Source organism: Oncorhynchus clarkii, chromosome 21 (genome assembly GCF_045791955.1).
Source record: "Oncorhynchus clarkii lewisi isolate Uvic-CL-2024 chromosome 21, UVic_Ocla_1.0, whole genome shotgun sequence".
Classification (NCBI taxonomy): Eukaryota; Metazoa; Chordata; class Actinopteri; order Salmoniformes; family Salmonidae; genus Oncorhynchus; species Oncorhynchus clarkii.
Window position 1 is genome coordinate 8,183,553 of NC_092167.1, and position 24,520 is coordinate 8,208,072.

The window sequence follows — 24,520 nt, forward strand, 5'->3', positions numbered from 1 at the left end:
AACAGTGCATCGTTCTCTGAGAGCAGAAGACAATGGCTGAAGCATTAGGTTGCGTAAGAGAATCCCCCTCCGCCCTGTGTATAGGAAGAGCAACACAGAGGGCTCACATTGTTCTCGTTCCCCATTGGACAGATACACTTCCTGGAACGACTTGTATCAATCTGCACACATCCGGACACTACACCGCCCGGTACTCTAAACAACCACGTACACTGTCACGACGAGGGAGAGAGAGAGCGGTGTGTAAACACATGCTCACGTGTGTGTATGTTAATGTGTGTGTGTGTTAATGTGTGTGTATGTTAATGCATGTGTGTGTGTATGTTAATGTGTGTGTTAATGTGTGTGTATGTTAATGCATGTGTGTGTGTATGTTAATGCATGTGTGTATGTTAATGCGTGTGTGTGTTAACTTTTAACTACCCCTCCCGGATCCGGGAGAATTGTCATCAACTACACTAATTAGCATAACGCAACGGACAAAAAATCTTACTCGAAAATATTCATATTCATGAAATCACAAGTGAAATATAGTGAAACACAGCATTTTGTTAATCACCCTGTCATCTCAGATTTTGAAATTATGCTTTACAGCCAAAGCAAGATAAGCATTTGTGTAAGTTTATCGATAGCCTAGCATTGCATTATGTCCAGCTAGCAGCAGGAAGCTTGGTCACGAAAATCAGAAAAGCAATCAAATTAAATAATTTACCTTTGATGAGCTTCGGATGTTTTCACTCACGAAACTCCCAGTTAGACAGCAAATGTTAATTTTGTTCCATAAAGATTATTTTTATAGCCGAAATACCTCCTTTTCTTGTACACGTTTGGTTGAGAAATCCACCGGAAATTGCGTCACGACAACGCCAAAAAAAATTACTAATTAGATCCATAATATTGACAGAAACATGGCAAACGTTTTTTTATAATCAATCCCCAAGGTGTTTGTCAAATATCTATTTGATAATATATCAACCAGGCTTTTCAGTAGGAGCGAGAAGAACAATGGCCGCATTTGTCTATTACGCACAAATCACTCTGAGAGCCACCACCTGACCACTGAGGCAATGTTGTCGTTGACGCTCATTTTTCAAAATAAAAGCCTGAAACTATGTCTAGTGGCTGTAGACACATTAGGGAAGCCATAGAAAAAGGAGTCTGGTTGATATCCCTTTCAATGGTCAATAGAGATGCATAGGAACGCAGAGGTTTCAAAATAAGAGTCACTTCCTGATTGGATTTTTCTCAGGCTTTCGCCTGCAATATCAGTTCTGTTATACTCACAGACAATATTTTTACAGTTTTGGAAACTTTAGAGTGTTTTCTATCCTAAGCTGTCAATTATATGCATATTCTAGCATCTGGTCCTGAGAAATAGCCTTTTTACTTTGGGAACGTTATTTTTCCAAAAATGAAAATAGTGCCCCCTAGCCTTAAGAGGTTTGCGTGTGTGTGTTAATGCATGTGTGTGTTAATGCGTGTGTGTGTGGTTAATGCGTGTGTGTGGTTAATGCGTGTGTGTGGTTTTAATGCATGTGTATGTTAATGTGTGTTACCTTGCATGAGTGCAGTGATTTGCTGGGACTTCTGTGCGGGGTGTTCTCTGAGGATCTCCAGAGCTGTCCTTCCCTGGCAGTCTGTGATGTTGGCATCAATACCTGCAACAGACAGACAGAAGACCGAAACCATGGGTCAGACAGGCACCCAGCCGACACCACCCCACACTCACACACGAGCAAGCACACACATAAATCTAGCCTCCTGCACACACTCCCTTAACAAGTAAATCTATATACACATTTTAAAGGGGAAGCACTGTAAAGTGTTGCGTGTAGGAGGACAAAGATCCTAAATAGACTCACTTGGAGAAATCATCCATACTGTATTTCTGTCTGACAATTTACTGACAGAGGAAGCTAGCCACGTCCATCCTGTATCTCTCTCTCTCACACACACACACACACACACACACACACAAAAGAGAAGGTTGGGTGGATGACAGGGGTCAGACAGTAAACCAGTACAGGCCTGTCACTCTCATCTAAATAAGCCCCCCGAACAAAAACAATATGGCCGTCCGGGTTCTTCACAGGAAGTGCAAAAAGACAACAGAGGAAACAGGAAGCGATTGAGGAAAATAAGTGGGGAGAGGAGTGGGAGGTAGGACAAAGACTCACTCTCACTCCATATCTTCTCTCTCTCTCTATACATACCATCTAATGTCCCCTTCTCTATCTCTCCATATCTTCTCTCTCTACATATCTACTGTCCCCCTCTCGCTCTCTACATATCATCTACTGCCTCTGTCCCTCCTCTCTCTCCATATCATCTACTGCCTCTCTACATATTATCTACTGTCCCCGTTCTCTCTCTCTCTCTCTCTCCATATCATCTACTGCCTCTACATAATATCTACTGCCCCCGTTCTCTCTCTCTACATATCATCTACTGCCTCTGTCCCCCCTCTCTCTCCATATCATCTACTGCCTCTCTACATATAATCTACTGTCCCCGTTCTCTCTCTCTCTATCTCCATATCATCTACTGCCTCTCTACATAATATCTACTGTCCCCGTTCTCTCTCTCTCTCTCTCCATATCATCTACTGCCTCTCTACATATTATCTACTGTCCCCGTTCTCTCTCTCTCTCTCTCCATATCATCTACTGCCTCTCTACATAATATCTACTGCCCCCGTTCTCTCTCTCTACATATCATCTACTGCCTCTGTCCCCCCTCTCTCTCCATATCATCTACTGCCTCTCTACATATTATCTACTGTCCCCGTTCTCTCTCTCTCTCTCTCCATATCATCTACTGCCTCTCTACATAATATCTACTGCCCCCGTTCTCTCTCTCTACATATTATCTACTGTCCCCGTTCTCTCTCTCTCTCTCTCCATATCATCTACTGCCGCTCTACATATTATCTACTGTCTCCGTTCTCTCTCTCTCCATATCATCGACTGCCTCTCTACATAATATCTACTGCCCCCGTTCTCTCTCTCTCCATATCATCTACTGCCTCTCTACATATTATCTACTGTCCCCGTTCTCTCTCTCTCTCTCTCCATATCATCTACTGCCTCTCTACATAATATCTACTGTCCCCGTTCTCTCTCTCTCTCTCTCCATATCATCTACTGCCTCTCTACATAATATCTACTGTCCCCGTTCTCTCTCTCTCTCTCTCCATATCATCTACTGCCTCTCTACATAATATCTACTGCCCCCGTTCTCTCTCTCTCTCTCTCCATAGCATCTACTGCCTCTCTACATATTATCTACTGCCCCCGTTCTCTCTCTCTCTCTCTCCATATAATCTACTGCCTCTCTACATAATATCTACTGTCCCCGTTCTCTCTCTCTCTCTCTCCATATCATCTACTGCCCCCGTTCTCTCTCTCTACATATCATCTACTGCCTCTCTACATATTATCTACTGCCCCCACCCCCCTCTCTCTCTCTCCATATCATCTACTGCCCCCGTTCTCTCTCTCTCCATATCATCTTCTGCCTCTCTACATATCATCTACTGCCTCTGTCCCCCCTCTCTCTCCATATCATCTACTGCCTCTCTACATATTATCTACTGCCCCCGTTCTCTCTCTCTCCATATCATCTACTGCCTCTCTACATATTATCTACTGACCCCGTTCTCTCTCTCTCTCTCTCCATATCATCTACTGCCTCTCTACATATTATCTACTGTCCCCGTTCTCTCTCTCTCCATATCATCTACTGCCTCTCTACATAATATCTACTGTCCCCGTTCTCTCTCTCTCTCTCTCCATATCATCTACTGCCTCTCTACATATTATCTACTGTCCCCGTTCTCTCTCTCTCTCTCTCCATATCATCTACTGCCTCTCTACATAATATCTACTGTCCCCGTTCTCTCTCTCTCTCTCTCCATATCATCTACTGCCTCTCTACATATTATCTACTGTCCCTGTTCTCTCTCTCTCTCTCTCCATATCATCTACTGCCTCTCTACATAATATCTACTGTCCCCGTTCTCTCTCTCTCTCTCTCTCCATATCATCTACTGCCTCTCTACATATTATCTACTGCCCCCGTTCTCTCTCTCTCTCTCTCCATATCATCTACTGCCTCTCTACATAATATCTACTGTCCCCGTTCTCTCTCTCTCTCTCTCCATATCATCTACTGCCTCTCTACATATTATCTACTGTCCCCGTTCTCTCTCTCTCCTTATCATCTACTGCCTCTCTACATAATATCTACTGCCCCCGTTCTCTCTCTCTCTCTCTCCATATCATCTACTGCCTCTCTACATATTATCTACTGTCCCCGTTCTCTCTCTCTCCATATCATCTACTGCCTCTCTACATAATATCTACTGCCCCCGTTCTCTCTCTCTCCATATCATCTACTGCCTCTCTACATATTATCTACTGTCCCCGTTCTCTCTCTCTCTCTCTCCATATCATCTACTGCCTCTCTACATAATATCTACTGCCCCCGTTCTCTCTCTCTCTCTCTCCATATCATCTACTGCCTCTCTACATAATATCTACTGTCCCCGTTCTCTCTCTCTCTCTCTCTCCATATCATCTACTGCCTCTCTACATATTATCTACTGACCCCGTTCGCTCTCTCTCTCCATATCATCTAATGCCTCTCTACATATTATCTACTGACCCCGTTCTCTCTCTCTCCATATCATCTACTGCCTCTCTACATATTATCTACTGCCCCCGTTCTCTCTCTCTCTCTCTCCATATCATCTACTGCCTCTCTACATATTATCTACTGCCCCCGTTCTCTCTCTCTCTCTCTCCATATCATCTACTGCCTCTCTACATATTATCTACTGCCCCCGTTCTCTCTCTCTCCATATCATCTACTGCCTCTCTACATAATATCTACTGCCCCCGTTCTCTCTCTCTCCATATCATCTACTGCCTCTCTACATATTATCTACTGCCCCCGTTCTCTCTCTCTCCATATCATCTACTGCCTCTCTACATATTATCTACTGCCCCCGTTCTCTCTCTCTCCATATCATCTACTGCCTCTCTACATATTATCTACTGCCCCCGTTCTCTCTCTCTCCATATCATCTACTGTCCCCTTCTCTCTCTCTCCATATCATCTACTGTCCCCCACTCTCTCTCCATATCATATACTGTCCCCCTCTCTCTCTCTCCAGATCATCTACTGCCCCCCCCCCTCTCACTCCACATCATCATCTGTCTCGGTCCCACTCCCTCTCTCTCCATATCAAATACTGCCTCTCTCTCGCTCTCTACATATCATCTACTGTCCCCTTCTCTCTCTCACCATATAATTTACTGTCCCTCTCTCTCGCTCCATATCATCTACTGTCCCCTTCTCTCTCTCACCATATCATTTACTGTCCCTCTGTCTCGCTCCATATCATCTACTGTCCCACTCTCTCCATATCATTTATTGTCCCCCTCTCCCTCTCTCCATATCATCTACTGTCCCCCTCTCTCCCTCTCCATATTATATACTGTCCCCTTCTCTCTCTCTCTCTCCATATTATCTACTGTCCCGTCTCTCCCTCTCGCTCTCTCCATATCATCTACTGTCCCCTTCTCTCTCCATATCATCTACTGTCCCCTTCTCTCTCCACATCATCTACTGTCCCCCTCTCTCTCTCTCCATGTTATCTACTGTCCCCCTCTATCTCTCCATATTATCTACTGTCCCCTCTCTCTCTCCATATTATCTACTGTCCCCCTCTCTCTCTCCCCATATCATCTACTGTCCCCCTCTCTTTCTCCCCATATCATCTACTGTCCCTCTCTCTCACTCCATATCATCTACTGTCCCCCTCTCTCTCTCGCTCCATATCATCTATTGTCCCCCTCTCCCCCTCTCCATATCATCTATTGTCCCCCTCTCTTTCTCTCCATATCATCTACTGTCCCCTTCTCTCTCTCACTCTCCATATTATATACTGTCCCCTTCTCTCTCTCACTCTCCATATTATCTACTGTCCCTCTCTCTCCCTCTCTCCATACCATCTACTGTCCAGTCTCTCCCTCTCCATATCATCTACTGTCCCCCTCTCTCCATATCATCTATTGTCCCCCTCTCTCTCTCTTCATATCATCTATTGTCCCCCTCTCTCTCTCTCTCTTCATATCATCTATTGTCCCCTTCTCTTTCTCTCCATATCATCTATTGTCCCCTTCTCTCTGTCTCCATATCATCTACTGTCCCCCTCTCTCTCTCCATATCATCTATTGTCCCCCTCTCTTTCTCTCCATATCATCATCTTAAAACACCTTAAAACACCACATGAACTGTTATATGTGGTGGAGCCAACAGGGAGGCACGAGACAGTACACATGGGCCCAAGTGAGAGAGAACACCATCTCTCTGGCCAGGTTAGATAGGTTTTATTGTTTTGAGCATCAATCTCAGGTCTGTAAATCAAGTGTGATAACCCCAGTGGGTTTTTGTGATCATTGTTTAGTAACAGAGGTGGTGTACATTAACGCTGTAAAACCCAAAAGTGCATACTGGCATTTTAATATCACTTTATTGAGTGATGGTCACTTCAGTCACTTCTTTCTGGGAGAGATGAAGGTCTCAAAAGGCCAGTTTTGTATCCCTCCAACAGTGGTAGGATATAGGGAAAATCAAGGTTCAACAATTCTGTAATCAATACACAATGAATGTCACCACAGACATCACCAGATCAACACCCCAGAGTCTGAAATAGTGAACGTTCTGACGTTAGTTGAGACCACAGGAGATCGAGGTCATACTCAAGCCCTCAAGATAAAAGAAGCCGCATTGGCAGACCTGCTGGGTAACAGAGCACAGAGGCATTGGTGAGAAGTAATTTTCAATTTTTCTTTGGTTCAGAGAAAAATAATGAACAGAGAGGAATTATTATTTGCTTCAAATCAGCTGTTGGACAGGAGCTCCCTAGCCATAGATAAAGTACAAAGAGGGTAGTAGAGTTCTATGCTGAGCTCTACAAGTGTGAGGACAAAGAGGATATAACAGTGACAACAGTTTATTGATGGGCTCCAGAAGCTCAGGGTGAACTTGAGCAACCATTGTCTTTGCAGGAGATATACACTGCATTGAAAGGCATGGAAATGGTGGGCTTCCTGTTGACTTTTTTAAAGTCTTTTTGGGCTATGTTGGGAGAGGATTGGCTAACAGGAGTTACCAATAGTTTGACCAGGGGGTTACTACCGATAAGCTGCAGAAGGGTTGTCCTCAACCTACTGCCAAAAAAGGGTGACCCTATGGAGGTGAAGAACTGGAGGCCGGTGGCCTTCCTGTGCACTGATGATAAGATCCTGTCCAAGGCTTTGTCCACCAGGCTGAGGGAGGTGATGGGGCACATCATACACATGGACCAGTCCTACTGTGTTCCCGGCAGGCAGATAGAGGATAACATTTCCCTGATTCTGGATTTTCTGGACGTCTCTATGGCTATTGGGTTGGATGCTGGTCTAATTTCAATTGATCAGGAAAGGGCATTTGACCGAGTTGAACATCAATACTTATGACGCAACTTTGAGGCATTTGGTTTCACCTCTGGTTTTATTGCCATGATCACGGTGATATATGGTGACATTGAAAGTGTATTGAAAGTTAACGGTGACTTGAGTGCTCCTATTAAAGTGTGTAGAGGTATTAGGCAAGGGTGTTTGTTGTCGGGAATGTTAAATGCCATCGCTATAGAGCCACTACTAAATAACATTAGAAGTTACATTGAAGGGGTGAACCTTTCAGAGGATATTCCTCCTATTCGTCTCTCAGCATATGCTGATGATGTAGTTATTCTAGTGAAAAATCAAGCGAAGGTGGATAGTTTGAGTCTAATGGTTGATCGGTTTAAGGGAACATCCTCTGCAAAGGTAAACTGGCAAAAAAAGTTGTGCTTCACAGATTGGGAAATGGTCTGGAGGGATCGTGGCCTTGCCAGGGGGGCTGGAATGGTGTAAGGGTATCTTGGAGTGTACCTAGGGGATGAGGGATCGTGGCCTTGCCAGGGGGGCTGGAATGGTGTAAGGGTATCTTGGAGTGTAGCTAGGGGATGAGGGGACTATGGAACAAAATTGGAATGAGGTGGTTGAAATGGTAGAAGGGAGGATGAGGAGATGGCATTGGTTGTTATCTCGTATGTCATATAGGGGACACACTATTATTGTTAACAATGTGAGTGCTTCTGCACTGTGGCATCGGTTGTCATGTTTAGAGGCACCATCTGGCCTTCTGGCCAAGATACAAGCAATTATTGTAGATTTTTGGGGGGATAAATATCATTGGGTTCCACAAAGTGTTGTGTATTTGTCAAAAGAAGACGGGGACAAGGTCTTGAACAACTTGCTAGTAGAGCTGCTGCTTTCCGGTTCCACTTTATTTATTAGACCACTTCTAATCCCCCTACCTGCTGTAATACAAGACCTGCCTCCCCTCTCCAAACAACTTCTAATCCCCCTACCTGCTGTAATACAAGACCTGCCTCCCCTCTCCAAACCACTTCTAATCCCCCTACCTGCTGTAATACAAGACCTGCCTCCCCTCTCCAAACCACTTCTAATCCCCCTACCCGCTGTAATACAAGACCTGCCTCCCCTCTCCAAACCACTTCTAATCCCCCTACCTGCTGTAATACAAGACCTGCCTCCCCTCTCCAAACCACTTCTAATCCCCCTACCTGCTGTAATACAAGACCTGCCTCCCCTCTCCAAACCACTTCTAATCCCCCTACCTGCTGTAATACAAGACCTGCCTCCCCTCTCCAAACCACTTCTAATCCCCCTACCTGCTGTAATACAAGACCTGCCTCCCCTCTCCAAACCACTTCTAATCCCCCTACCTGCTGTAATACAAGACCTGCCTCCCCTCTCCAAACCACTTCTAATCCCCCTACCTGCTGTAATACAAGACCTGCCTCCCCTCTCCAAACCACTTCTAATCCCCCTACCTGCTGTAATACAAGACCTGCCTCCCCTCTCCAAACCACTTCTAATCCCCCTACCTGCTGTAATACAAGACCTGCCTCCCCTCTCCAAACCACTTCTAATCTTCCTACCTGCTGTAATACAAGACCTGCCTCCCCTCTCCAAACCACTTCTAATCCCCCTACTTGCTGTAATACAAGACCTGCCTCCCCTCTCCAAACCACTTCTAATCCCCCTACCTGCTGTAATACAAGACCTGCCTCCCCTCTCCAAACCACTTCTAATCCCCCTACCTGCTGTAATACAAGACCTGCCTCCCCTCTCCAAACCACTTCTAATCCCCCTACCTGCTGTAATACAAGACCTGCCTCCCCTCTCCAAACCACTTCTAATCCCCCTACCTGCTGTAATACAAGACCTGCCTCCCCTCTCCAAACCACTTCCAATCCCCCTACCTGCTGTAATACAAGACCTGCCTCCCCTCTCCAAACCACTTCTAATCCCCCTACCTGCTGTAATACAAGACCTGCCTCCCCTCTCCAAACCACTTCTAATCTTCCTACCTGCTGTAATACAAGACCTGCCTCCCCTCTCCAAACCTAACCATCTACTGTCACTCTCTCTCTATATCTACTGTCACTCTCTCTCTATATCTACTGTCACTCTCTCTCTATATCTACTGTCACTCTCTCTCTATATCTACTGTCACTCTCTCTCTATATCTACTGTCACTCTCTCTCTATATCTACTGTCACTCTCTCTCTATATCTACTGTCACTCTCTCTCTATATCTACTGTCACTCTCTCTCTATATCTACTGTCACACTCTCTCTATATCTACTGTCACACTCTCTCTATATCTACTGTCACACTCTCTCTATATCTACTGTCACACTCTCTCTATATCTACTGTCACACTCTCTCTATATCTACTGTCACACTCTCTCTATATCTACTGTCACACTCTCTCTATATCTACTGTCACACTCTCTCTATATCTACTGTCACACTCTCTCTATATCTACTCTCTCTCTCTCTCTCTCTCTCTCTCTCTCTCTCTCTCTCTCTCTCTCTCTCTCTCTCTCTCTCTCTCTCTCTCTCTCTCTCTCTCTCTCTCTCTCTCTCTCTCTCTCTCTCTCTCTCTCTCTCTCTCTCTCTCTCTCTCTCTCTAATCATCTACTCTCTCTCTCTGTCTCCATATCATCTACTGTCCCCCTCTCTCTGTCTCCATATCATCTACTGTCCCCCTCTCTCTGTCTCCATATCATCTACTGTCCCCCTCTCTCTGTCTCCATATAATCTACTGTCCCCCTCTCTCTGTCTCCATATCATCTACTGTCCCCCTCTCTCTTCTCCATATAATCTACTGTCCCCCCCTCTCTGTCTCCATATCATCTACTGTCTCCCTCTCTCTGTCTCCATATCATCTACTGTCCCCCTCTCTCTGTCTCCATATCATCTACTGTCCCCCTCTCTCTGTCTCCATATCATCTACTGTCCCCCTCTCTCTGTCTCCATATCATCTACTGTCCCCCTCTCTCCGTCTCCATATCATCTACTGTCCCCCTCACCACATCTACTGTAACACTGACTGACAGTTAGGGGAGAGGGGCATGACAGCACAGATATGAAACATGATTATATAATATGTACATATTATTATTCATCCCTTACATTTGTGTGTAAAAGGTAGTTGTGAATTTGTTAGATTACTTATTAGATATTACTGCATTGTCGGAACTAGAAGCACAAGCATTTCGCTACACTCGCATTAACATCTGCTAACCATGTGTATGTGACCAATAAAATTTGACTTGTTTTCAAGCTATGGCAGCTGGTGCTGCTGATATCTCCAGAACAGAACGTGTACATACTGTTAGATAGATGAGCAGCAGTATTGGGATAAACACAGGGGACAGGTTTACATACACATAAGAACAGGAACAGAAGTATGAGGGGGGTAAACACAGGGGACAGGTTTACGTACACATAAGAACAAGAACAGAAGTATGAGGGGGGTAAACACAGGGGACAGGTTTACATAGACATAAGAACAGAGACAGGTACAGAGGTATGATGGGGGTAAACACAGGGGACAGGTTTACGTAGACATAAGAACAGAGACAGGTACAGAGGTATGAGGGGGGTAAACACAGGGGACAGGTTTACATAGACATAAGAACAGAGACAGGTACAGAGGTATGAGGGGGGTAAACACAGGGGACAGGTTTACGTAGACATGAGAACAGGTACAGAGGTATGAGGGGGGTAAACACAGGGGACAGGTTTACGTAGACATAAGAACAGAGACAGGTACAGAGGTATGAGGGGGGTAAACACAGGGGACAGGTTTACATAGACATAAGAACAGGTACAGAGGTATGAGGGGGGTAAACACAGGGGACAGGTTTACGTAGACATAAGAACAGGTACAGGAACAGAGGTATGAGGGGGGTAAACACAGGGGACAGGTTTACGTAGACATAAGAACAGAGACAGAGGTATGAGGGGGGTAAACACAGGGGACAGGTTTACGTAGACATAAGAACAGAGACAGGAACAGAGGTATGATGGGGGTAAACACAGGGGACAGGTTTACGTAGACATAAGAACAGGGACAGAGGTATGATGGGGGTAAACACAGGGGACAGGTTTACATAGTCTTAAGAACAGGTACAGAGGTATGAGGGGGGTAAACACAGGGGACAGGTTTACGTAGACATAAGAACAGAGACAGGGGTATGAGGGGGGTAAACACAGGGGACAGGTTTACGTAGACATAAGAACAGAGACAGGTACAGAGGTATGAGGGGGGTAAACACAGGGGACAGGTTTACGTAGACATAAGAACAGAGACAGAGGTATGAGGGGGGTAAACACAGGGGACAGGTTTACGTAGACATAAGAACAGAGACAGGAACAGAGGTATGATGGGGGTAAACACAGGGGACAGGTTTACGTAGACATAAGAACAGGGACAGAGGTATGATGGGGGTAAACACAGGGGACAGGTTTACATAGTCTTAAGAACAGGTACAGAGGTATGAGGGGGGTAAACACAGGGGACAGGTTTACGTAGACATAAGAACAGAGACAGGGACAGAGGTATGAGGGGGGTAAACACAGGGGACAGGTTTACATAGACATAAGAACAGAGACAGGAACAGGGACAGAGACAGGGACAGGGACAGAGGTATGAGGGGGGGGTACATGGACTCCCTCATGACACCCACCTGAGTCTAGCAGCAGACGAACCACATCCATCTTCCCATAAAGAGCTGCCTCGTGGAGAGCACTGCCATTCTCCGTCTGAGAGAGAGCGTGAGAGAGTGAGAGAGAGAGAGTGAGAGAGAGAGAGAGAGAGTGAGAGAGAGAGAGTGAGAGAGAGAGAGAGAGAGTGAGAGAGAGAGAGTGAGAGAGAGAGAGAGAGAGAGAGAGAGAGTGAGAGAGAGAGAGTGAGAGAGAGAGAGAGAGTGAGAGAGAGAGAGAGAGAGAGAGAGAGAGAGAGAGAGTGAGAGAGAGAGAGAGAGAGTAAGAGAGAAGGAGACCAAATAATAGAAGGCAAGAGAGGGGAGAGTGATGTGGGAGAGAGAAAGAAAACATTTATTATAAGACATCGCCCAAGAAAACTCTTTGTACACAGAGTCGCATGGTGGAAACAGCAGTTTCCTCCCTCTCCATATGGCCTGGATGCTTGTGGCATTAGGCCCTGTAGAATACATTCGTCTATTGGTGGCATGATGCAATGCAGAGAAACTGTGGACATCAACTTGTGGGCGCCATCTTGGATTTGCATAGTTGTCAAAGATTTAGTGTACAGTAACTGTGATTACTTAGACAAGCACTTTAAAAACACACAGAGACACACACACACACTGAATCTCTCACACTAACACCAAGCCAGGCTCCTGCCTTGTGCATGCACACACACTATACCTCGTCTTTCCTCTATCACCAAGGTATTATCAACGCAGCCAGGAAAGACCCCAAAAATCCAACACATCGACCAATCAAAACCCAGAACTGCTCCTCCTGTGTTCCCACACACCCAATCCAGGTGAGTCTGACTGACCCTTACAGTTCAAAGGTCAAACCATGCCAATGAAAGGGCATCTGATCATCAAATACCACAAAAGATCCAAATCCAGAAAAGACAAAAAGCTTCACAACCCACGGTGACATGGAACTAGAGGTGACTGGACGATGAGTTTGGAGGGAGCACACACGCATACAGAGGGACAGGAAACCAAACCGGCAGACCCTCCCCCACTTCCCCCCTCAAACCCCTTCCTGTGTCGTTTCCAATGGCGATTAGTTGGTGATGTCACTGGAAAATGAGGAAATCGATTCACAAAGAAGACGGACTTCCTATCTGTTTGACTGGAGACTGAGGGGGGGTTTGTTTTGGTGTTGGGCCTTTCTGTTGTTTTTCTTTTAGCACATTTTCTCCCATTGCCAGTTACGACCTTGTCTCGTCGCTGCAACTCCGAAACATGACCCACCTAGACGTGCTTTTTGAAGTCCCATCAAATGTATTATGAAATAATGACCTTACAGTGACTATAGAGCTTTTTCATGGAAATTCCAAAACAAAAATGTGAACATTCAATTGCCAGAACATTGAAAATATTCCATTGTCTCCATCCAGAGATCTGTATACAATGACGAGACGCATGTCTCAAACCCTCCCCTATCTAGGACGGTGCTGGGCCACTTGTATGCCGCCCTATGGGGCTTCCAGTCAAAATCAAATCAAATCACATTTTATTTGTCACATACACATGGTTAGCAGATGTTAATGCGAGTGTAGCGAAATGCTTGTGCTTCTAGTTTCGACAATGCAGTAATAACCAACAAGTAATCTAGCTAACAATTCCAAAACTACTACCTTATAGACACAAGTGTAAGGGGATAAAGAATATGTACATAAAGATATATGAATGAGTGATGGTACAGAGCGGCATAGGCAAGATACAGTAGATGGTATTGAGTGCAGTATATACATATGAGATGAGTATGTAAACAAAGTGGCATAGTTAAAGTGGCTAGTGATACATGTATTACATAAAGATGCAGTAGATGATATAGAGTACAGTATATACGTATACATATGAGATGAATAATGTAGGGTATGTAAAAATTATTTTAGGTAGCATTGTTTAAAGTGGCTAGTGATATATTTTACATCATTTCCCATCAATTCCCATTATTAAAGTGGCTGGAGTTGAGTCAGTGTGTTGGCAGCAGCCACTCAATGTTAGTGGTGGCTGTTTAACAGTCTGATGGCCTTGAGATAGAAGCTGTTTTTCAGTCTCTCGGTCCCAGCTTTGATGCACCTGTACTGACCTCTCGTCGTTGTTGGTAATCAAGCCTACCACTGTTGTGTCGTCCGCAAACTTGATGATTGAGTTGAGGCGTGCGTGGCCACGCAGTCGTGGGTGAACAGGGAGTACAGGAGAGGGCTCAGAACGCACCCTTGTGGGGCCCCAGTGTTGAGGATCAGCGGGGTGGAGATGTTGTTGCCTACCCTCACCACCTGGGGGCGGCCCGTCAGGAAGTCCAGTACCCAGTTGCACAGGGCGGGGTCGAGACCCAGGGTCTCGAGCTTGATGACGAGCTTGGAGGGCACTATGGTGTTAAATGCCGAGCTGTAGTCGATGAACAGCATTCTCACATAGGTATTCCTCTTGTCCAGATGGGTTAGGGCAGTGTGCAGTGTGGTTGAGATTGCATCGTCTGTGGACCTATTTAGGCAGTAAGCAAATTGGAGTGGGTCTAGGGTGTCAGGTGTCAGGGTGGAGGTGATATGGTCCTTGACTAGTCTCTCAAAGCACTTATTGATGACGGAAGTGAGTGCTACGGGGCGGTAGTCGTTTAGCTCAGTTACCTTAGCTTTCTTGGGAACAGGAACAATGGTGGCCCTCTTGAAGCATGTGGGAACAACAGACTGGGATAGGGATTGATTGAATATGTCCGTAAACACACCAGCCAGCTGGTCTGCGCATGCTCTGAGGGCGCGGCTGGGGATGCCGTCTGGGCCTGCAGCCTTGCGAGGGTTGACACGTTTAAATGTTTTCCTCACGTCGGCTGCAGTGAAGGAGAGCCCACAGGTTTTGGTAGCGGGCCGTGTCAGTGGCGCTGTGTTGTCCTCAAAGTGAGTTTGTTTGTCTGGGAGCAAGACATCCTGGTCCATGACGGGGCTGGTTTTCCTTTTGTAATCCGTGATTGACTGTAGACCCTGCCACATACCTCTCGTGTCCGAGCCGTTGAATTGAGATTCTACTTTGTCTCTATACTGACGCTTAGCTTGTTTGATTGCCTTGCGGAGGGAATAGCTACACTGTTTGTATTCGGTCATGTTTCCGGTCACCTTGCCCTGATTAAAAGCAGTGGTTTGCGCTTTCAGTTTCACGTGAATGCTGCCATCAATCCACGGTTTCTGGTTTGGGAATGTTTTTAATCGTTGCTATAGGAACGACATCTTCAACGCATGTTCTAATGAACTCGCTCACCGAATCAGCGTATTCGTCAATGTTGTTGTCTGACGCAATACGAAACATATCCCAGTCCACGTGATGGAAGCAGTCTTGGAGTGTGGAATCAGATTGGTCGGACCAGCGTTGAACAGACCTCAGCGCGGGAGCTTCTTGTTTTAGTGTCTGTCTGTAGGCAGGGATCAACAAAATGGAGTCGTGGTCAGCTTTTCCGAAAGGAGAGCGGGGCAGAGCCTTATATGCGTCGCGGAAGTTAGAGTAACAATGATCCAAGGTCTTTCCACCCCTTGTTGCGCAATCGATATGCTGATAAAATTTAGGGAGTCTTGTTTTCAGATTAGCCTTGATAAAATCCCCAACTACAATGAATGCAGCCTCCGGATATGTGGATTCCAGTTTGCAAAGAGTCAAATAAAGTTTGTTCAGAGCCATCGATGTGTCTGCTTGGGGGGGGATATATACGGCTGTGATTATAATCGAAGAGAATTCCCTTGGTAGATAATGCGGTCGACATTTGATTGTGAGGAATTCTAAATCAGGTGAACAGAAGGACTTGAGTTCCTGTATGTTGTTGTGGCCACACCACGTCACGTTAACCATGAAGCATACGCCCCCACCCCTCTTCTTACCAGAAAGATGTTTGTTTCTGTCGGCGCGATGCGTGGAGAAACCAGCTGGCTGCACTGACTCCGATAGCATCTCTCCAGTGAGCCATGTTTCCGTGAAGCAAAGAACGTTACAGTCTCTGATGTCCCTCTGGAATGCTACCCTTGCTCGGATTTCCTCAACCTTGTTGTCAAGAGACTGGACATTGGCGAGAAGAATGCTAGGGAGTGGTGCACGATGTGCCCGTCTCGGGAGTCTGACCAGAAGACCGCTTCGTTTCCCCCTTTTACGAAGTCGTTTTTTTGGGTGGCCGGCTGGGATCCATTCCGTTGTCCTGGGTGAAAGGCAGAACACAGGATCCGCTTCGCGAAAGTAATATTCTTGGTCGTACTCATGGTGAGTTGACGCTGCTCTTATGTTCAGTAGTTCTTCTCGACTGTATGTAATGAAACCTAAGATGACCTGAGGTACCAATGTAAGAAATAACACGTAAAAAAACAAAAAACTGCATAGTTTCCTAGGAACGCGAAGCGAGGCGGCCATCTCTGTCGGCGCCGGAAGTACGCTGTATTAGGCTAGGTCACATGTAGGGTTATTGTGCTCACTTCAAACCCTGTTTGTATAGTCATGCTATTCAACGTCGCCTCGATAGCAGTGTCGTGGCCGGCTGTGACACAGCTGGGGTTTCGAACCCCAGGCTGTAGCGATGCCTCAGCACTGTGATGCAGTGCCTTAGACCGCTGCGCAACTCGGGGCCTTTCAATATAGTTTGACACTCAGTTTCAGATTCACTTTACAGCTTGAAGAAGTATAAAGGTGTGTGTCGGGGGGGTCTGAATGTGTGTGTGTGTGTTTATATCCAGCAGGCTCAACTTTTGCCCTTGGTTCTCTACCTGCCTACAGAGCAGCAGGTCTCTCATATAGAATCCCCTCATCATTAGAGAGAGAGGGAGAGAGAGAGACAGAGATATCCTCATTCATTATTCATTCAAACGATGGGCTTTAATGTAATTATTTTACTAGGCACTGACACACACTGCTATTTACCCCACCATCTGTGGGTCTGTACGTTCCTCCACTCCTTAATGTCAAAGCACAGATCTGACAGTGTGGCTTTGGAGAGAGGCAGAGATAGGAGGGGAGAAGAGAGAGGGAGAAGGGGAGGGGAGAGAGAGAGAGAAGGGGAGGGGAGAGAGAAGGGGAGGGGAGAGAGAAGGGGAGGGGAGAGAGAAGGGGAGGGGAGCGAGAGAGAGGAGGGGAGAGAGAAGGGGAGGGGAGCGAGAGAGAGGAGAGAGCGAGAGAGAGAGGGGAGGAGAGAGGGGAGAAAAGAGAGCTGGGAGGGGTGAGGGGTGAAGAGAGAGAGGGCCGGGGGTAAAGAGAGAGAGGGCCGGGGGTAAAGAGAGAGAGGGCCGGGGGTAAAGAGAGAGAGGGGCGGGGGTAAAGAGAGAGAGGGGCGGGGGTAAAGAGAGAGAGGGGCGGGGGTAAAGAGAGAGAGGGGCGGGGGTAAAGAGAGAGAGGGGCGGGGGTAAAGAGAGAGAGGGCCGGGGGTAAAGAGAGAGAGGGGCGGGGGTAAAGAGAGAGAGGGGCGGGGGTAAAGAGAGAGAGGGGCGGGGGTAAAGAGAGAGAGGGCCGGGGGTAAAGAGAGAGAGGGCCGGGGGTAAAGAAAGAGAGGGCCGGGGGTAAAGAGAGAGAGGGCCGGGGGTAAAGAGAGAGAGGGGCGGGGGTAAAGAGAGAGAGGGGCGGGGGTAAAGAGAGAGAGGGGCGGGGTGAAGAGAGAGAGGGGCGGGGTGAAGAGAGAGAGGGGCGGGGTGAAGAGAGAGAGGGGCGGGGTGAAGAGAGAGAGGGGCGGGGTGAAGAGAGAGAGGGGCGGGGTGAAGAGAGAGAGGGGCGGGGTGAAGAGAGAGAGGGGCGTATGAAGAGAGAGAGGGGCGGGATGAAGAGAGAGAGGGGCGGGATGAAGAGAGAGAGGGGCGGGATGAAGAGAGAGAGGGGCGGGATGAAGAGAGAGAGGGGTGGGATGAAGAGAGAGAGGGGCGGGATGAAGAGAGAGAGGGGCGGGATGAAGAGAGAGAGGGGAGTGTGAAGAGAGAGAGGGGCGGGGGCGAAGAGAGAGGGGCAGGGGTGAAGAGAGAGAGGGTGTATGAACTCAGGAACACCCCACCCCGTACTACTCTCATCCTTGTCTCCCTCTCTGTTCCCCATCAATAATTAACTTATTTCAATAACCACATCATTCTACACCCCCCCCCCCCCCCCCCACACACACACACACACACACACACACACACACGTGTTCTATATCTTAAGCAATCACACACAGTACCATACTGTATGTATGAAGACAACACACACACCTCAAACTCATCCTTGACCTACTCCGATCGCCCCTCACAAACTGTGCGTTACTGTGTTCTGCGAATATTACCGCAAAACCATATTCAGAAAGAGGTTGAAGAGAAGGAAGATTGTCCTCAGATACTGTACCAACTCATTAAAAACACAGGAGACAGGCTTGAAACATTCATTACAAGGAGGGAGTGTATCTTGAGCTAAAGAGACAGTCAGATTTACTGGAGCAACATCTGCAGGAGGGAAGAGAACTGTTACAAAGCTGAAGCCTGGTTTCACCCTGACTACCATGTGATGCTAAATGCATCATACAGGGATCATTTCTATATTTTGAAAGTTACATATCTTGAAAACTTGATTGCTGACAAAATGAAACGAATACCAAAAGACGGTTTTTGGGAGGAGTTTTCCTTTCAGGCTGAGTTGACCTTTAGCTCACCTCTCTTACCTCCCTTTACAGGAGAACATGTTGTATTGAGGAGGAAATGCAGAGTGGCCCCCCTCACCCCCCTCACCCCACTCCCAACCCATACCCCAACCGCTCACCCCTGACTCCACAGTGACCCTGACCCCTAGACCGCTGACCTGGGAGTTGACGTCCATGCCGGCCTCCAGCAGGGTGTGCACGGCTGAGTGGTGCCCGTTGCGGGCGGCCAGGTGCAGGGGCGTGTGGCGCCTTGTCCCGTGGCTGCTCATCAGGTTGGGGTGGGCGGTCACCAACATACAGACCACCTGGGAAGAGGGGGAAGGGAGGAGAGGGGAGGAGAGGGGAGGAGAGAGGGGAAGAGAGGGGAGGAGAGAGGGGAGGAGAGAGGAGGAGAGGGGAGGAGAGAGAGGAGGAGAGAGAGGAGGAGAGGGGAGGAGAGGGGAGGAGAGAGGAGGAGAGAGGGGAGGAGAGAGGGGTTCAAGCCCAGAGGACAGGAGTTCTAAGTTCTAAATGTGGAGTTATTTGATTCAGGCCCTTGTCCGTTACTACAGTATTACATACATCGTTTTCAGACCGTCAGGACCACAAGCCACATCAGGACCAAACGTATGTCGAACATCTAATTTAAAAATAATGCACATTATGATGGAGTTGGTCCCCCCTTTACTGCTATAACAGCCTCCACTCTTCTGGGAAAACTTCCCACTAGATGTTGGAACATTGCTTGCTTCCTTTCAGCCAGAAGAGCATTAGTGAGGTGGGGAGCTGATGTTGGGTGATTAGGCCTGGCTCGCAGTCGGCGTTCCAATTCATCCCAAAGCTGTTCGATGGGGTTGAGATCAGGGCTCTGTGCAGACTAGTGAAGTTCTTCCAGACCAATCGACAAACCATTTCGGTATGGACCTCCCTTTTGTGCACAGGGGTATTGTCATGCTGGAACAGGAAAGGGCCTTCCCCAAACTGTTACCACAAAGTTGGAAGCACAGAATCATCTAGAATGTCATTGTATGCTGTAGTGTTAAGATTTCCCTTCACTGGAACTAAAGGGCCTAGCCCAAACCATGAAAAAGATCCCCAGACCATTATTCCTCCTTCACCAAACTTTACAGTTGGCACTATGCATTGGGCCAGGTAGTGTTCTCCTGGCATCAGCCAAACCCAGATTCGTCGGACTGCCAGATGGTGAAGTGTGATTCATCACTCCAGAGAACGCGAGATTTACACCACTCCAGCAGACGCTTGGCATTGTGCATGGTGATCTTAGGCTTGTGTTTGGCTGCTCAGCCAAGGAAACCCATTTCATGAAGCTCCCAACAAACAGTTATTGTGCTGAAGTTGCTTCCAGAGGCAGTTTGGTGGTGTTTCAACCGAGGACAGACAATTTTAACACGCTGCACGCTTCAGCACTCGGCAGTCCCATTCTGTGAAATTGTGTGGCCTACCACTTTGCGTCTGAGCCGTTGTTGCTCCTAGACGTTTCCACTTGACAATAACAGTACTTATAGTTGACTGGAGCAGCTCTAGCAGGGTATAAATTTGATGAACTGACTTGTTGGAAAGGTGGCATCCTATGACGGCCTATGTTGAGTCACTGCACTCTTCAGTAAGGCCATTCTACTGCCAATGTGTGACTGTGGAGATTGCATGGCTGTGTGCTCAATTACTTAGACATGTCAGCAACGGGTGAGGCTGAAACAGCCGAATCCACTAATTTAAAGGGATGTCCACATACTTTTGTATATATAGTGTATTGTTGTAGTCCTGAACTAGCACAACTAATGAAACTAGTCAAAGTCTCTCTCTCCCTCTCTCAACCCCCCTCTCTCTCACTATCAAATGCATTTATAAAAGCCTTTAAAAATATCACAAATTGGTTTTACAGTAACCCGGCCTAGACCACAGAGAGAAAGCAGAATCAGTTTGGGAAAACTCTGTAGAAACTCTGTAGAAGAAACTTTGCTCAGGTCCATCCTCACCTGAAGTCGTCCGTAGAGTGCAGCCAGGTCCAGGGGCGTCTCGTCGCGGCTGTTCCTCATGGTGGGGTCTGTCAGCTCCTGCAGTAGAATAGACACCACCTCAGAGTGGCCGTACTGGGCCGCACAGTGCAGCGCCGTCTCCCTCTCATGGTTCTGTGTACAGGGGGAATAACTGTCTGAGTAAAAAAATAATGTATCGCTTCACAATATGGATCCATCTATTATGTTGACCTCATGGACTGTCAGTCTTTGCATCCACAGCGCCATCTACTGTGTGGGACAAACTCTAGTGTCACACATAGAGTTGACCAGAAGACTCTCCTGAATCTCCAGGGCAGTGTTCTTCTCTTCAACCTCATTAATCTGTCCCAGAACTGCCCACAGTAGCCTTCTATCCCCCCTGCTGTCCGTCTATGTTCAATGAAGCCTTCTATCCCCCCTGCTAACAGTCTATGGTCAGTGTAGCCTTCTATCCCCCCTGTTAACAGTCTATGGTCAGTGTAGCCTTCTATCCCCCTGTTAACAGTCTATGGTCAATGAAGCCTTCTATCCCCCCTGCTAACAGTCTATGGTCAGTGTAGCCTTCTATCCCCCCTGCTAACAGTCTATGGTCAGTGGAGCCTTCTATCCCCCCTGTTAAGTCTATGGTCAGTGTAGCTTTCTATCCCCCTGTTAACAGTCTATGGTCAGTGTAGCCTTCTATCCCCCCTGTTAACAGTCTATGGTCAGTGTAGCCTTCTATCCCCCTGTTAACAGTCTATGGTCAGTGTAGCCTTCTATCCCCCTGTTAACAGTATATGGTCAGTGTAGCCTTCTATCCCCCCCTGTTAACAGTCTATGGTCAGTGTAGCCTTCTATCCCCCCTGCTGTCCGTCTATGGTCAGTGTAGCCTTCTATCCCCCTGCTGTCCGTCTATGGTCAGTGTAGCCTTCTATCCCCCTGCTGTCCGTCTATGGTCAGTGAAGCCTTCTATCCCCCCTGCTAACAGTCTATGGTCAGTGTAGCCTTCTATCCCCCCTGCTAACAGTCTATGGTCAGTGTAGCCTTCTATCCCCCCTGTTAACAGTCTATGGTCAGTGTAGCCTTCTATCCCCATGCTGTCCGTCTATGGTCAGTGTAGCCTTCTATCCCCCCTGCTGTCCGTCTATGGTCAGTGTAGCCTTCTATCCCCCCTGCTAACAGTCTATGGTCAGTGTAGCCTTCCATCCCCCTGTTAATAGTCTATGGTCAGTGTAGCCTTCTATCCCCCTGTTAACAGTCTATGGTCAGTGTAGCCTTCTATCCCCCCCTGTTAACAGTCTATGGTCAGTGTAGCCTTCTATCCCCCCTGCTGTCCGTCTATGGTCAGTGTAGCCTTCTATCCCCCCTGTTAACAGTCTATGGTCAGTGTAGCCTTCTATCCCCCCCTGTTAACAGTCTATGGTCAGTGTAGCCTTCTATCCCCCCCTGTTAACAGTCTATGGTCAGTGTAGCCTTCTATCCCCCCTGTTAACAGTCTATGGTCAGTGTAGCCTTCTATCCCCCCCTGTTAACAGTCTATGGTCAGTGTAGCCTTCTATCCCCCCTGCTGTCCGTCTATGGTCAGTGTAGCCTTCTATCCCCCCTGCTAACAGTCTATGGTCAGTGTAGCCTTCCATCCCCCTGTTAACAGTCTATGGTCAGTGTAGCCTTCTATCCCCCCCTGTTAACAGTCTATGGTCAGTGTAGCCTTCTATTCCCCCCTGTTAACAGTCTATGGTCAGTGTAGCCTTCCATCCCCCCTGTTAACATTCTATGGTCAGTGTAGCCTTCCATCCCCCCTGTTAACAGTCTATGGTCAGTGTAGCCTTCTATCCCCCCTGTTAACAGTCTATGGTCAGTGTAGCCTTCTATCCCCCCCTGTTAACAGTCTATGGTCAGTGTAGCCTTCTATCCCCCCCTGTTAACAGTCTATGGTCAGTGTAGCCTTCTATCCCCCCTGTTAACAGTCTATGGTCAGTGTAGCCTTCTATCCCCCCCTGTTAACAGTCTATGGTCAGTGTAGCCTTCTATCCCCCCCTGTTAACAGTCTATGGTCAGTGTAGCCTTCTATCCCCCCCTGTTAACAGTCTATGGTCAGTGTAGCCTTCTATCCCCCCCTGTTAACAGTCTATGGTCAGTGTAGCCTTCTATCCCCCCCTGTTAACAGTCTATGGTCAGTGTAGCCTTCTATTCCCCCCTGTTAACAGTCTATGGTCAGTGTAGCCTTCCATCCCCCCTGTTAACATTCTATGGTCAGCGTAGCCTTCTATCCCCCCCTGTTAACAGTCTATGGTCAGTGTAGCCTTCTATCCCCCATGCTGTCCGTCTATGGTCAGTGTAGCCTTCTATCCCCCCTGTTAACAGTCTATGGTCAGTGTAGCCTTCTATCCCCCCCTGTTAACAGTCTATGGTCAGTGTAGCCTTCTATCCCCCCTGCTGTCCGTCTATGGTCAGTGTAGCCTTCCATCCCCCTGTTAATAGTCTATGGTCAGTGTAGCCTTCTATCCCCCTGTTAACAGTCTATGGTCAGTGTAGCCTTCTATCCCCCCCCCCCTGTTAACAGTCTATGGTCAGTGTAGCCTTCTATCCCCCCCTGTTAACAGTCTATGGTCAGTGTAGCCTTCTATCCCCCTGTTAACAGTCTATGGTCAGTGTAGCCTTCTATCCCCCCCTGTTAACAGTCTATGGTCAGTGTAGCCTTCTATCCCCCCTGTTAACAGTCTATGGTCAGTGTAGCCTTCTATCCCCCCCTGTTAACAGTCTATGGTCAGTGTAGCCTTCTATCCCCCCTGCTGTCCGTCTATGGTCAGTGTAGCCTTCTATCCCCCCTGCTAACAGTCTATGGTCAGTGTAGCCTTCCATCCCCCTGTTAACAGTCTATGGTCAGTGTAGCCTTCTATCCCCCCCTGTTAACAGTCTATGGTCAGTGTAGCCTTCTATCAGGACACCGCCGTACAGGGCCGTACAGGACACCGCCGTACAGGACACCGCCGTACAGGACACCGCCGTACAGGGCACTACAGGACACCGCCGTACAGGGCAATACAGAGCACAGCCGTACAGGGCAGTACAGGACACCGCCGTACAGGGCAGTACAGGACACCGCCGTACAGGGCAGTACAGGACACCGCCGTACAGGGCACCGCCGTACAGGACACTGCCATACAGGGCACTACAGGACACCGCAGTACAGGACACCGCCGTACAGGACACCGCCGTACAGGGCACCGCCGTACAGCGCAGTACAGGACACCGCCGTACAGGACACCGCCGTACAGGACACCGCCGTACAGGGCAGTACAGGACACCGCCGTACAGGGCAGTACAGGACACAGCCATACAGGGTAGTACAGGACACAGCCATACAGGGCAGTACATGACACCGCCGTACAGGGCAGTACAGAGCACAACCGTACAGGGCAGTACAGAGCACAGCCGTACAGGGCAGTACAGGACACAGCCATACAGGGAAGTACAGAGCACAACCGTACAGGGCAGTACAGAGCACAGCCGTACAGGGCAGTACAGGACACAGCCATACAGGGCAGTACATGACACCGCCGTACAGGGCAGTACAGAGCACAACCGTACAGGGCAGTACAGAGCACAGCCGTACAGGGCAGTACAGGACACAGCCGTACAGGGCAGTACAGGACACAGCCGTACAGGGCAGTACAGGACACAGCCATACAGGGCAGTACAGGACACCGCCGTACAGGGCAGTACAGAGCACAACCGTAC

General features: G+C 47.9%; 1 protein-coding gene across 6 annotated transcripts in view; it reads right to left on the reverse strand.

Moving 5' to 3' along the window:
• Positions 1–24,520, reverse strand: part of LOC139378448 (ankyrin repeat and sterile alpha motif domain-containing protein 1B-like) — a 308,202-nt gene that overhangs the window by 192,734 nt on the left and 90,948 nt on the right. For 3 of the 6 annotated variants that reach the window (XR_011628293.1, XM_071120627.1, XM_071120626.1), the window contains exons 4-7: positions 20,780–20,932; positions 18,962–19,108; positions 12,161–12,236; positions 1,557–1,658 (exon numbers count right to left, since the gene is read on the reverse strand). Coding sequence is in view for 3 of the 6 variants with exons in the window: in XM_071120627.1 (XP_070976728.1) it covers positions 1,557–1,658; positions 12,161–12,236; positions 18,962–19,108; positions 20,780–20,932 (478 nt within the window). In the remaining 3 variants the exon portion in view is untranslated. Of the gene's footprint in view, positions 1–1,556; positions 1,659–1,862; positions 1,932–12,160; positions 12,237–12,863; positions 13,124–18,961; positions 19,109–20,779; positions 20,933–24,520 lie in introns of those variants that run through there. The other 3 variants (XR_011628295.1, XM_071120628.1, XR_011628294.1) reach the window with 2 other exon arrangements.